We start from the raw sequence: 15,314 nt of genomic DNA, 5'->3' as shown, positions 1-15,314 counted from the left end.
TAAATTTTTTATCGGATTTAAAATTATTTCACGCATTATTGCGATATGTTGCTTTTTTGTAGTTGAATATTGTTATTTTTCTTGCGAATTTCTTCATGCAGTGTATTAAAATCTCATAATAGTATATTAAAATACTGAAAAATAAATAATTGAAAATCTTTGTTTTATTGAAGTTATAATTTTTATTTTTTTTAAAGCAATATTGCAACAAGTTGTGAATTACTCTCTTGGGGAAATACATAAATATTTTTCCTTGAATAACTTCGTATGTAAAATCTTTACTAATAATAAAGCTGAAAGTCTCTCTAGCGATTAGACCGTTCGGCCGATTTTCATGAAATTTGGCACAAAGTTAGTTTGTAGCATAGGGGTGTGCACCTCGAAGCGATTTGTCGAAAATTTGATGTGGTTCTTTTTCTATTGCAATTTTAAGAACAAAAATATTATAAGATGGACGAGTAATTTACGAAATTATCATAACGTGGAACCCGTAACATGGGAAAAAGCCAATTGGCGAGATACGAAATTATCATAACGTGAAACCGTAACATGGGTACAAGCCAATTGACGCGAAAATTCACCTTACATTTGTAAATATACAGGCGATCCAAAAGACCTTTTAATTTTTCTATTACGGGCAAAGCCGTGCGGGTACCACTAGTAATAAATAAAATACTTAATGATTTTTACCCCCTATCGCTATTTTTAAAAAATCAATACAGTGATAAAGCTATATAAAAACTTATAATTACGTAAAAGTCGCATTTATAAGGCTTATGGCATTATAGGCAGCGGACTCCTTTATCACTGCCTAATTCAAATATGGCTTCCAGTGATGAAACGGTTCAAAAATGATACCAAATGGAATGTTATTTATGTATTTGTTCTACTGGTTAAAGAGTACTCCATCACGGTGTACCGAAAAGTTACATTACAAGACATGTATAAATTGCAAATGCATTTTGTGTAAAATTCGTCCTTGGCTCATATGAGGCAGTGAGAAGCAAAGGGATGTAAGTGGACATTTTCAAGTTTTGAGTAAAACGCGTATAGCCTAAGTAGGCTTTCATTGATTTTTTTTCTAAATCATGCTGTACAGCAGCACCTACCGGGGCTACTAGTACTATCCCTTGCCCCAAGATAGAGGAGGGGTTCAGCTGCTATGTGTACTGGCTATCTCCAAGTTTTTAATTTTGCCATCCCTTTGCTTCTCATTGCCTCAAATGTAACCGTCTCCCCCGTGATTCTGCTCCATTTGCGTTGAAATTTGATAATTAGAATTAAACTTAAGATTTATTTAAGATCTTAATATTAGGTTTAAGTTCTTGTTTATTTGTATACAGTTTACCATGTGGTGCGTTTAGCCCAATATGATATTCTGTCATGCACATACTGGAGCTTAAACACCCTCTTTTTAGTTTGTAGTTTAATTTTTTGGTCTCTTGACCATACTTATTGAATCCTCCACTGCTGATGAGCTCTTGATTCAACCTTTCAACTTTTTCTATTAATTGCTGCTTGTATTTTTCTTTTTCTCATCATTATTCTTAAAAATTGCTTAAAACTTGTTATTTGGCTTGTATATTTTATATATTTACTTGGCTTTTTAGTTTTGCTGCGTTGCTCATCTATGGGCTTTTGAGGGGGGGGGGGGTTTGGTCTTTTCAATATTCTTCACTTGTATTATAATAATAATAATTATATATATATATATATATATATATATATATATATATATATATATATATATATATATATATATATAGGGAGCGTGTATTTTCTCTGTAATGTACGTGAGGGGCCCTGGTGTTGACGTTATGAAGTTTCTCGGGGATTTTTTTTTCCGCTTTGCTTGTTTTGTATGGGGGGGGGGCGCCGAAACGAGGTGTTGCCCCTGTTCGAAAATGACCTAGTTACGTCCCTGCCCAAAAGTAGGGCCTGTATACAGACCCAACAAGAGGCCATGTCAGCCTAGTCGGGAACTAGGCGCCCAGGCCTTTGGGGGCCTTGCTAAGAAGTAGTATAAATTTTACAAGTTTTATAAGTGGCAACAAAACTGACTGGGAGCCTACCTTAACTCTCGGCGGCCCTGGCTGCATATGTATGCAAATTCAGGAAAGAAATGCTATTAAGTTTAAAATTTTCTGTACCACTACAAGTTTTTCTTTTTCTTTCTTTTTTTTTAAAGGCTTTTTTTTTTAAATCTTTTTATGGAATTTTTGATCTAGACATTTGTACAAATTTGTTTAAGTGAGCAAAATCTGAAATCTAAAATTTCTATGGAAATAAAAATGCATTTAAATTAAATTAGTTTTTGAATGATTTAGCAACAACAACATTCAATTAATCTAACACTTTGCTAATCTTACTTGGGGGTTAAAGTGAAATGGTAAAAAATTTCCCCTGTTGATTTCAGTCAAAAAATAAATAGCTCTAAAGATCAAAGTATATCACATCACCAGTCATTTTCAAAATTTGATACTGTAATAATTTGGTTTATCAAACATTTTTTTATATTTTTTATCATAAATTAATCAAGCTTTTGTAATTAACATTTTAAGTAATTGAGATATACTGATGTTCAGTCAATTACTTATGTAGTTAATATTAAGCCTGTTTTGATTTGAAATGTTTAGTACATTTTATCAGGCAAACAGTCGGGGGGCAAAGTAAAAGTCTTTAGTTCATTTTCTTTACTTATTCATTAATTTATTAAACCATTTATGAATAAATGAATTTATATTCCTTCATGAATTATTTTACTCTTTTATTCAATCATTTAAATTTTTTATTCTATTATATATTTTCTTTTTTTTTTTTTTTCTTTTTTTTTTTTTTTTTTTTTTTTTTTTTTTGAAACTACAAGTTTACCACCAAAAATGAAAAATTTTGTTTCAATGCAAATTTTATAGTAAAAAACATTGTTCTTTGTGCACTGTAGTTTTCAAAACAAATTTCCTATTAGTTCATTTTGAAAAAGGTAAGTAATCTTAGCTATTTTGCTTTGCCCTACATTCTTCTAGTTCTGTATATTGTTGACTAGTTAAAAATGTCCTTAGCTGGTGAGATTTCTAAAAATTCCCCAGCTCTGTCTTAAGTGTGCATCATCACTTCCATAAAATAATCTCTCTATCACTCTCTTATTTTACTTTTCCCAGGAATGTTGTGAAAGCTTTTTATACAGCTGGTTTTCTGTATGACTTGGTTAATTTGTTTGGAGAATCTAGTGAGGAGGTTTGTTCTAAAGATTTTATGAACATTTTCTATGAATTATTAAACTAGAACTGCATGTGGTAAACTTAAGAACATTACTTAATGCAGTGTTTATCTTTTATTTCTTACTTCTTGCACTTTACCTAAATACATTTATTATTACATGATTGCAAATGTTGCCATCATATTGAAAAAATATAAAATAAATAAAATATTCATGAATAAAATGAATGAAAAAAAAAAAAAACATGATATATATTGTAAATTTTTCTTTTAAATTTTTAATATATACTTTTTGACTAACGTGGAGCAATGTAATTGTGTGTGTAAATTCTTTGATGTATGTATTTCAGGGGGACTGTGTCATTGGAATTTTTAGAAGGGGGAGATTTGAGAGGGTTTTTGATCTCATTTTGGGGAGGAGGGAGTGCTTATAACATTTAAGGGAGGTGTGCCATCGCCTTTGGAGTAAATGGGAGCTCCTGTGCATTTGCAGTAAACTGCAAACATTTTTCAGTTTACAGTTAGTTACCTATCTTGTACACAAAGAACCAAATTAGTGTATGAAATAGCCCTAAAATATTAATACATTCAGAAGCCTTAATTAACTGTATCTAAAGGGTTTTTTTTTTTTTTTAATAATAAAAATAATAAATATATTGAAAATGAAAGAACATTTTTTTTTAAAAAAACCTTTGAAGATCAAAAAATAAAAATTTAGAGTCATTACAGTCAGGATTCACGCTAGAGCCTAGGATTACGCCATCCTTACAATATTTACCAAAAACTTCCGCTCATTCATTTGCATGCAGTTCCCCAAAAAAGTCCCACTTAACATTTTGATCAAGGTTGGAAATACAAGTAAAATTCTCCTCTTGTATGAACCCTAACAATATAGTTGTGCATAATTTTATTAATCGATTTTTATTCTGTGTGATTTTTGATACAATATTATGTGTTAAAAATTATTTATTTTTCTAAGTCTGCATCAATGATAAAATATTTATATTTTAAATAGTATTTTTTCTCAATAATTGAAGTATATCCAATCATTTGACCTATTCATTTTCGAATTGGTATTATACCCAATTTGAATTTCTACTATGTAGGTTTTCAAAATAATAAACATTGCATGGTTTAAAAGTGTCTTCAAAATAATTTTAGAAAAAAATAATGCATGTATATATATCTCAAAATTAATGTATTTTATAGTAGAATTGTTTTTAGGTGGCTCGAGTAATTCTAATTGACATTACTGAACTGCAAATCCTCCAGCTGTTTATTACATTTGCCTTGAAATGCTATGGCTGAACTTAATAATCAATTTTCTTGTTCAAGAAAACATTAACCAACCCCCTTAACCGATAAATAAAATCCATGCTGTGCAACCTTTACAATAACTTGACTTACAGTGACATCTTGGACACATCATTTATTATATGTGCCATTATAGAATCCTTTGCATCTCTGAGATGTCATTCAATTTTAAGCAGACTTTGAAGAAATTTTCATTGTTACAAATACATTTAATAACACTAACATTGCAGACTTTTTTTCCCCCTTGAAGTAACTTGCTTTTCAGTTCCATAAACATTAAAACCTATTCATTGAATTTTACAGGTTGCTCATCACAGAAAATATGCAAAATGGAAAGCCACTTATATTCACAATTGCTTGAAGAATGGTATTGTTCCTACTCCTGGTCCTGTTGCAATGGAAGGGGAAGGTAAATTGAGAAAAGTCATTTGGACTATTTTTCATTTCAAATATTATGTAATGATACTGACAATTCTAACACCTTTTTGATTTTATAAGTTTATATGTATGTATATATATATATATATATATATATATATATATATATATATATATACACACACACACACACACACACAGGGTGTCCCAAAACGACTGCATAAGTTCTGCACAGCTAGATTCCTCATTCGGAGTACATAAAAATTGCCCAAAGAAGCGTTCCTGTATGATCCATAGTTTACGAGGAAAATACGAAAAACAAATTATGACGTCACTGCCGGTGCAAGGAAAAAACAGTTTATTTTACATACATATCAACAATAGTATTTGCATACCTTTTCATATGATAATGTTTAAAATGTCTTTAACGTATTTGCTGTTATACCTCTGTTTTATGTACGTATACTGCTGTTGATATGTAAAATAAAGTTTTTTCTTGAACCGGCAGTGAAGTCATACTTTGTTTTTCGTATTTTTCTCGTAAACTATGGATCGTACAGGAACGCTTTGGGCAGTTTTTATGTACTCCCAACGAGGAATCTAGCTGTGGAGAGTTTTGCAGTGGTTTTGGGATACCCTGTATATATACAGTAAAACCCCTCCTAATGGACACCCCTCTTATGCCGGACAGTTTTTAATTACCCAGTTCCAATGCAAATAACATTATTAAACCCCTGTCCTGCGTACAAAAAAATTTGCCCCGTTAGTGTCCGCATTACAGGGATTTTACTGTATGTATACATATATATATATGTATGGTTTTAACCTTTTTTTTTGCATTACTTGTTTGTCATCAGTATTTATTTAGGTTATTTATTCTAGCACTTCACTTCTGAACTTTTCTTGTAAATGTAATTTAAAGCTAACATTTAAGTTTAGTTTCTAAGCTATTCATTTAAATCTTTCAATTCTTAAATGTTCATAATCCTAAATTTTGTATCATTAAAATACTGCTAGAAATTCAGTCCTTTGTTGACACTACTTTATCTACAATTCGTTTTTTTAAGGGTGTACATTGAAATCAAGACAGGGCTCATAGCAGGTAGGAAAAAATATATAGGAGTTTAAAAGGAAAAATATAGGAGTTTGATAGCAAAATATATAGGAGTTTAAAAGGGAAAATATAGGAGGTTTGTAGAAAAATATATAGGAATTTCGAAAAACTGTAGCATCTAATACGTTTGGAGCACTGTATAAAAAAACAGAGCGCCAGTATCAATACAATTCTATTTTGCATGAGTCACAGATGTTAGAACAAATGAATTTTTGTACCCACCGTCACTAAAATTAATCATGTTTGTTTAAGACAATTTTAATTCAATTAAGCAAAATTGTGCATGCGTTTTTTTTTTTAACATGGAATTCTATATACAATTTCAGAGAACTTACGAGATATCATTAGAAGTATACCTTGCACCTAAAATATCCATTATCTGATAATTTTAAGAATTTAATCACAAAACAGTATGAAAAAGCAATAACAAAATTTAGATTTTAACTGATGCGCTTTGAAAAATGCATCTCTTTTCTCTTTTTAATTGCTAAAACTAGGTAATAATTAATTTAAACATTCTTTTTTCAATGTCATCAATCTACCCGTAGTCCTTGGTATTGGTACCTCATCGTTTCAATGCTCACACTAACAATGAAAAGTCCCGTCGACTCCATGTCTCGAGACAATCGTTGCACAAAGTGTGCAACACTCTGCCTCCCCTTTGTTTCACTATTTACAAAAAAAAAAAAACTTATTTTACTAAACAAAGTCAAAGAAAAAAAGACTGCTCTAATGCATCACGTTTGTCGGAGAGAGAGAGAGGAATGGTCAGTCTCATACGCTTGATTCATTTAAGCGGCTAGTTTGATTCAAATATGTTTAATGTTAAAACTAGATTTCATTTCTTTTTTGAGGAATTGATTCATTAAAGTGGCCGATTCAATTACCCGTCACTCACTCTAATGACATTATCCATAACTTACAGTTAATGTGTATGTATCTAAATGTATACCCATGTATCAAGTTTGAATTTGACCTAATCTGCCAAACAAAAAGGGTGCTAGAAGAGCTGAAGTGGAGCATACTGGAGGTTTATACTCTGATTTTTATTTTTAATTTAATAACAGAACTATCCATTATCCTTTGCAATTTGTAATTGTAACCGAGTAGATAGAAAAAAATGAGCCAAAAAAAAAATATTTCTGAGATGAGGACCAATTTCTGAAATTTTTTGAAAATCTCCACACAAAATGGAAAAATATAGGAATGTTTTTCCATGGATACATATTTGAAAAAAGCAGACAAAATCTTATAAAATGACACTTATTTCATCGAGATAGTTACATTTTTTCAGCAAGCTACAAGCTTTGAAACATTTGAGGTACTCAAAGTTGAATTGGTACCAAAATCTATACCAGGCATTTTCAAAAACAATCGTTTGAGCTACAATCGGTCATTTGAACTACATGTAAGATTATATGTGACAAAATTAAAATCTTTAAAAATCTTTACAGTAGTACACTTAAAGTTAGCATGTTATACTATTAAAATTAAAGTAAACTCATTAAAAGAAAAAGAATTAATTGAAAACAAGTTAAAAGTTGCAAGTAAAGCCATCTATATTTTGTATGTTTTATAAAAATAATCAAACAGAAGTGTAAAACATATGCCAACATTAAAGATGTAAGAGTGCAAAGTGCAGAGGAGAAAAAAAAATGGATCAAAGGTTTTTGCATTTTTGGGTAGCATTTAACATCCAACAAAAAAAATATAGGAGTTAGTGAGAAAATATAGGAGAATATCTGACAAATTGTAAAAATATAGGAGATATAGGAGAACTATGAGCCCTGTCAAGAATAACCTTTCGTTCAGTGTGAGTTTTATAACTAGCTAAAGTGTTATCAAGTTTTGAAGAAAAATGGCCAACCTTTGTTTCATATGAATAGGATCAATCATTCTGTGAGGAATCTAAACATTGGCTGTAAAACAACATCTCTTTTTGTTTACTTCAGCTATCACTTTTCAGGAGACAGGGCATAAAATCAGAAGTAAATAAAATGCCTATATGCTGAAGAGAGAAAATGTAAACATTACTAAAGAAGACCCAAGCACGCATTTCAGGTTTTATGATCATTTGTCATTGTCTTTACATCCCTAACTTCCCCCAGTCTTCACATCAAGCCCTGGAAAAGAGGGGTTTCTTATAACCCATATTATATTCGAAATTATCTTGCAGTTCATTATTTCAGACTTTTTTTTAATTTTAAACTTTTGTTTGAGTGCTTTTTGGCAATTTATTTGTTATTCTAGAAGTTTTATTTCCTTTACGCTGCAATACACATTTGGTACCATTTTTTGTCATACAAAACAATTGTTTGGCACAGCATAGCTTGTAAAGGTTCTTGAGCCAACCAAACTTATAACCTTAAATCATGCATATACAATATTTTGCTAATTTTCCCCTAAACCATGTTTTGTAAATTTCATATGTTTTTAAAGTTTATGTTTCTAATTCTTATTCTGGTATAATGTAGTACATCTACATTATCATTTATTGTGCAGAGGTTATTTAATTAAACTCTATTCTTAGATTTTCTAGAATGTAAATGCCTTTTTTAAAGTTAAGCATTTCACAAGATTTCTAAAAATCAAATTACTCTAATGCTAATGTATTTTTCAATTTGAAACAATTAAATATTTTCCTTTTTACTGCAGATGAAGAACTGAGCAATCCAAACGATATGGCGAATAGTGAAAACACGAGCCCCTACATACCACAGCCTTCCCAGACCCCGTACCCTCCCGGGGGCCTGTTTAACATGCCTGGGTTTCAACCAGAGGGGATGAACCTTCCTCAGCCTGGAACTCATGCTCCACCCACCACCCCCAATGGATCCAGTCAGATTTCGCCAACGGCATCAGCAGCAGAGATCAGTGCCGAGCCAGAAGACACTAGTATGTAGTTGGGTTACCATTGTTGCCTTTTATTACAGTACAGATGTCCCTCATAAAACACGGTTAATTCGTACCATGCTATATTAAAACTGTGTTAAACAAGTTTTTAAATTAATATTTACTTATAAATTATATTTATCATTTATATACTCAGATCAATATGTATTGTATTGCATCAAATCCAGAGCTTCGTGTGACATGGAAACTGTGTTATACAAGTCTTTGAAATACTATAAATCAAAGCAATAACACACACACTATGAGAAAGAAAATCAGATTATCTGCAGCAATTAAGTTCAACTGAGCAACAAAAACGGGGGGAAAAAATCCTTTATCTTATTTATTGTTTGTCAAATTAAGCTTACTTGGATTAGCCAGTTTTGATAATTATCTTAATTGTTCGAAAGACAACTTGATATTGAGTTAAGTTAGTTCTCTTTGTAGGGCTTTAATTACTGGAGATACAAGTTTAACGCCACAAAAATTAGCACTTTTTCAAAATTTCAGTGCTAAAAACTTACTAACACATGTAAAATGTTAGTATGAAAAGAAATAGCAAATTTTTCTGCATCTGGTAGAATGTTTAGAACTTTCAAGTGACATAAAACTGGAATTGTATAACCTTTTTTTTTTCTTCAAAATTTTAAATATGATTCTAAGCCTTTACTTCAAGGTTATCCAGTTTTTTCCAATTAAAAAACTGCCCCAGACAAAGTATCATTTAGTCCTTTTTTTTTTTCAGAACATTAAAATTTCTAAATTCGATATGCTGAACTGAACAATAATAAAAAATATGTTGGTATTCTTTTTATTTTAGGAACATATTTTTAATCTGAATGGCACACATGACATACATTTTTGCAGAGTTTCCCAAACTGTGGTCCACAGACCCCCAGGGGTCTGCGGTGCTATCCAGCTAAAACTTAAATACAGTAAAACCTTTGAAGTTGAACACCCTTGTAAGTTGACCACATTTGTCAGGCACGGAATTAGCCCCAATCATATAAATCAACCTCTGTATGGTGACTCCCTGTTTAAGTTGACCACTAAAGTAGTGCACCGCAAGTGATCAACTTGCACAAGTTTCACTGTATAATTGAGATTGAAGGATGCGTAACGATATTTTGATTCAAAAAGAAAGCACATTTATGAGAAATTAAAAAGTTCTTGCTTAAGTACATGCAGGATGCAACCTCCCTCCCCCGGAATTCTCGGAAGTAAACACACTACACATTAATTTATTTTGTGTACATGACGAAGTTCATGCCAAGATGGCGTTTGCTCGAACCATAGTGAATAATTAACATCTTCATATGCCATAAAAATACAACTCATATGAAAAACTAACACACTCAAACTAGGCTAACAGTTTTTTTCAGCATGTTACTGCCCTACAGCCAGGGCTAAGGCAGAAATACATGAAATACGCTGCCAACTCAATCATTCCAGCCTAGGACTGCAGCTTCGTGCTTATTAGCCTTCATCAGCCCGGCATAGGAAATGACTGAGCTGGAGGTGGAAAACCTTTTAAGGAAGCCAAGAGTGCCAAACAAACTGGTAGCTAATCTAGAATCAGCTCTGACCAGACGAGTGATCGAAGCACAGGCTCATCCAACTCAAAGACTGAAGGCAAGGCTACCACTACCCAAGGTATTTTCACTACCAAGGTATTTTCAGTAAGTTACCCCCTATCATGCTTCGCTCCCTCGTCTGGTCAGTGCTTATTCTATAGGGCCTGGTGCGGTAAAGTGGTCATAAAATTGTAGGTTTTCAACTTAGGTGGATAGTCAGTACAATAAATTCTTTAAACACTTCAACGTTTTTTGTCGTTATTTTACATTGCATTATTAAAGAACGCGGGTACATTGAGTTTTAGGGAAAAAAATATTTATTTAAGTAGTTTTATAACATTGTCTTTTCCCTATGTATTTATGAACACTTTACCCCATGGGGTGGGGGAAAGTGGTCATTGCATGGGGTAAAGTGGTTATAGCTAAAAATAGATGCAAAACCATTATAAATAACCCTAATCTTTGTATATTTCGGTTATATTTATAGTTACAAGTATATGCACAAGTATATGTGTGTATACACGAGTATATATGTGTCGTGTAAATAGGAGTAAACACGTTCATATGAGTAGATACATGTATACATCAGATACATGCATGCACCAGCCTACTCAAGTATATACAGTGGCGGATCATCGAATAGGCGCATGAGGCGCTAGCTGGGGCCTCCAGCAAAGCAAGGGGCCTCGGAGCCGCGTCACTTCCTAAAAGATGGAAAGTCAAAATTTTGAGTGGAAAATGCTCAAAACTGCTGGAAATTGACAGTTTGTCATGGATTTTAGTCGCGGGCTGGTTGCTCCCAATAGGGCCCCCTGCGTCTAAAGGGCCCCCAGACTTCAGTTGTCTTCGTTTGGATTTTTCTGGAAGAAAAAACTGCTTTTTTTTTTTTTTTGTGGATATGCCTTGGAAAATCATAATTTTGAGTGGAAAATGCTCAAAACTACTGGAAATTGACAATTAGTCATGGATTTTAGATGCTGGCTGATTGCTCCCAATAATTCCCCCTGCATCTAAAGGGGCCCCAGGCTTCTGGTGGCTTTGTTTAAATTTTTCCAGAAGAGAAATTTTGGACAATTTTTTTTTTGTATGTGTATAAGGTTTAAAGTTTCAAAATATATATTTGTTTCTTTCCTCCGGAAAACTTCATCTAGCATATTTCGCACTGTACCGTAACTCAGCACTTTTTCTGAGATAGGAGAATTCCCGCTTTTTTCTTCAAGGTCGTATTTTGTCCGTGAGAAAGTGGGGTGTTAGATAAGAAGTAACAAAAGGAAAGGCATTTTTATGGCACTAAGACAGGGGGGTTGGATTGACCTTGGAAAATCGCCGCGAGAACTTTTCTGTCCGGTACATTTCAATCCAATTCAGTAGTTCAGTCAGTGAGTGTTGTCTTGTAAGTGAAAACAACCCTAGGATTTAGGTGAGCGATCACACTTTTTTTTCTCCAATGCGTTTTCCTTTTTGATCATAAGTTTAAAAACGAAATTATTTTAAAAGGGTCGGGAAAAGTTCTTTTTGAGGCAATGCTCCTACGCAACATTCTTTTTACGATGCTGAATTTTTCCTGCTGCCGAGCAGGGCTGCGGAGTCAGAAGGAAAATGGTTGACTCCGACTCCCAGATTTTGAAACATCCGACTCCGACTGCGGCTTTTTTATTTTTTTAAATTTATTTTTTCAAATCCCTCTTATGGGAAGGGGGGAAAACTCCTAAATAGAGATTCAAATATTAATTCCTTTTTAATGAAATTTTCGCGTTGTATTTTATTGTAAACCTAAGATGCATACAACGTTAGAAATTCAATATGAAAATCAAATTATCCGATAGGTGCGATTTCTAAAGTAAGATTACTAAAAAGTCCCATTTTTTAAAAAAATGAAAAAGATTAATTTGCTCCCCTTTAATGTTTAACAGATGCTGATCAAATCATGTGTTTTCAATTTTTGAAAGCACTGAGAAGAGTGAGAGAAAGAGTTTTGAAAGAAAAAAAAACTTTTTTGCTAAGTCAAAAACTTTTCTTGAGAGGTGGCGCCCCTCCCCCTCCCTCCCGGGTGGCACTCATCTGGTGGGTGACACCTCAACTTAATTTCAGAGTTTATAAAAATTGAGATTCTTTAATTCTGAAAAAATTCCCCAATAATAAATCTTAAATTTCATCTTAAAAATTTCAACAAAAATATTGCACTATATTGCAGAGAGAGGTCGTGTACATGTACGTCTGGAGCAAATTTTACACAAAATGCGGCGGTATACAGCTTTGTACGAATAGCTTTAACTAGATACCTACATTTCTTGGCTTTTTAATATTTTAATTGACGGCTTCAGAATGAACCTTAATATGAAGATTTTAGGATTAATTATAATTATTGAGTGTTGTAAGCAATAAATCATATACTAATTTTATTTTGTACTTTTCAGTGTTAACCAAGCTTTCTTAGATAAAATTTTTAGAATTAAAAAAAACATTTAGGGGGGGGGGAGTGTTGTACCTTGGGGCACTGCTAATTTCTAAGAATCTATTTTTAGCAGCCATGTTTTTATAATCTCTAATAGTAACCTTTCACCCTAAATGGTGCCATAGTAAAAATCAGCATCAAAGGAGTAAAATTGACGATTTTGTGAGAGAAAGCGAATTTCATGACTCAAAAGTAAATATTTTCTTCTTTTTCATTTCATTTTCCGTCTTTGTATGTATTTGTAAATTTAGTCAACTGAATTTTATTCTGTTATAAAAGAGAAGTACTTTCATTAGTTTCTCATAAGCAAATTATTTATAGTGCTTCTAGATTGACCATCATGTTGGTTTTCATTAAATTGGTGATTGTACCTTAGGAAAGCCAAACATTTTGTACCTTAGGACACGTTCCAAGGTACAACATATGCATGATTCTTAATAATTAAGATATGTTTAGGAACATGGAACAATGTTCTAATCTTATATGTAGTCTTTTAAACAACTTTTTCTTTTCTGGTGCAAAATTGGTTCAAGTATAAAAAGGCTGTTTCCTGAATCATGAAGACTTTCCCATAGAACAACAGGATGTGTCCCAAGGTACAATAGAATGTTGAACTTTGGGGTAGCTTGGAAGTTATACTTTAAATGGCTGGCAACATTTTATTTTCAAATTGTCTGAATTAAAAAATATATATTCTATAGAAGTATGTTGGGCTATTTTAATGTGACTTTTAGATTTTAAATTTGATTCAAATAATTGACGTTAAAAATTAAAATATGAAAAGTGTTCCAAGGTACAACATTATCCCCTATATTTTATCGGATCTTTTGTATTTGTGCTTTCGTACCAACACTCTTTTGAATTTACCAAGCACCCTGAAAAGTTTCTCGACTTGCTCAAGCGATACATGCATTCCTTTTACTATTTTATAACAGAGATCGAGGTAAAAAATATATTATTTTTATTTCAAAGTAATTATTTAGAAAATGTTAGGCAACAAAATTGTTTGCTATAAGTTAAATTAAGTTAGAAAATAAGCAAACTAGGAGACGGCGTAGGTAGCTGTTACAGAAAATTCGATAAACAATCAAGCCAGTTGGTTGCCACAATGAGTTATTTTCTTATTAGTAGGTATTTATACATGTAATCAAATTAATTAGTAGTTAATTTTTCAAAAAATGCAAGGAGAGTCAGGAAAAATTAAAGAAAAAAAAATGAAACCCGGAGTCGGAGTCGACATGTTTTCGAACGACTCCGACTCCTTTACCCTAAAATGAGCCCGATTCCGACTCCACAGCCCTGCCGCCGAGTTATGATTATTCCACAGCTGTCTTTTTTTGTTTGCAAGTTTTCCGTAAAAAAAAATGCTTTCTTGCGCACAAAAGTAAATTTTTATAGTTTGTTTTCAACTGTCGCGTAGGGTGTTTAAGTAGTTATATCATATTAAACCAAGATTTGTGTTCCTTGAATAGAAGACATGATTTTTCCTAACAGAAGTTTCTGATATTCGCTGATGTTTTTTTCCCACGTTTCTGAGTTAACGTAATGGTGTTGTTTCGATCAAGTTGATACATTGCGTTTAGATCTAGTTGAAACCGAATTATACTTAGGCTCACAAATTTTAATGGTTACAGTCGGACCTCTATATATCGAAGTAGCAAATTGCCGGAAAAAAATTCGATATATAGAAATTTCGATGTATGGAAATTATCGTATTTTATCATAAAAATCTCCTAAAACATTAAAATTGAAGCTAATTTTTGTGTATGAAACCCTATTTCTAATTTATACGAGCATCGGATTAAATGAAAATTAATAATTAAAAAATTAACAGAAATTACATTTTTGTCTTTTCATACATCTTCATTCATCGGCAATTCAACTTGATCCGCAACATAAGGGGAATTTTCGTTTTGACAATGTAATCGAGAGTAAAGTAAAAAATCATTCTACCTAACTTGAATGATTTTTACTGAAGCTAAAAAGACTAGGAATGATCATCAACAGAGAAAAGGGATAACTTGAAACGGATTTTACAGTGCTACTGGTTAAAACTAAGATTTGAAATAAACTTGAGGGAATTTAAGAACTCCAGAACGAAACAACGACCTATCTACACACCCCTCTACCCCAGATTCCATATGAGTTTCGTAGCAACCTTTAGTGAACCTAATTTTCTCCCGTAACCATCAGTTTTCATGAGACAAACAGTTAAAAGTGGGAAAAAAAAAATCTACGAATGTCTCGAAAAAAATTTCGATATATAGATATTTTTTCGATATACAGAAAAAAAACTTCTATGTAATGAACATAGAAATTTGCTGGGATTTCGATATATAGAAAATTTCGATATGTGGAAGTTCGATATATG

The 15,314-nt window shown here is 32.3% G+C and overlaps 1 protein-coding gene across 3 annotated transcripts in view; it reads left to right on the top strand.

Annotated features, from left to right (window-relative positions):
• The window catches only part of LOC129230035 (vacuolar protein sorting-associated protein VTA1 homolog), a 212,381-nt gene that overhangs the window by 192,209 nt on the left and 4,858 nt on the right, over positions 1–15,314 (top strand). For all 3 annotated transcript variants that reach the window (XM_054864421.1, XM_054864420.1, XM_054864419.1), the window contains exons 4-6: positions 3,159–3,234; positions 4,834–4,939; positions 8,678–8,917. In XM_054864421.1, the coding sequence (XP_054720396.1) occupies positions 3,159–3,234; positions 4,834–4,939; positions 8,678–8,917 (422 nt within the window). The remainder of the gene's footprint in view (positions 1–3,158; positions 3,235–4,833; positions 4,940–8,677; positions 8,918–15,314) is intronic.

Source organism: Uloborus diversus, chromosome 9 (assembly GCF_026930045.1).
Source record: "Uloborus diversus isolate 005 chromosome 9, Udiv.v.3.1, whole genome shotgun sequence".
NCBI classification, from domain to species: Eukaryota; Metazoa; Arthropoda; class Arachnida; order Araneae; family Uloboridae; genus Uloborus; species Uloborus diversus.
This window is presented reverse-complemented; position numbering and strand designations above follow the sequence as displayed.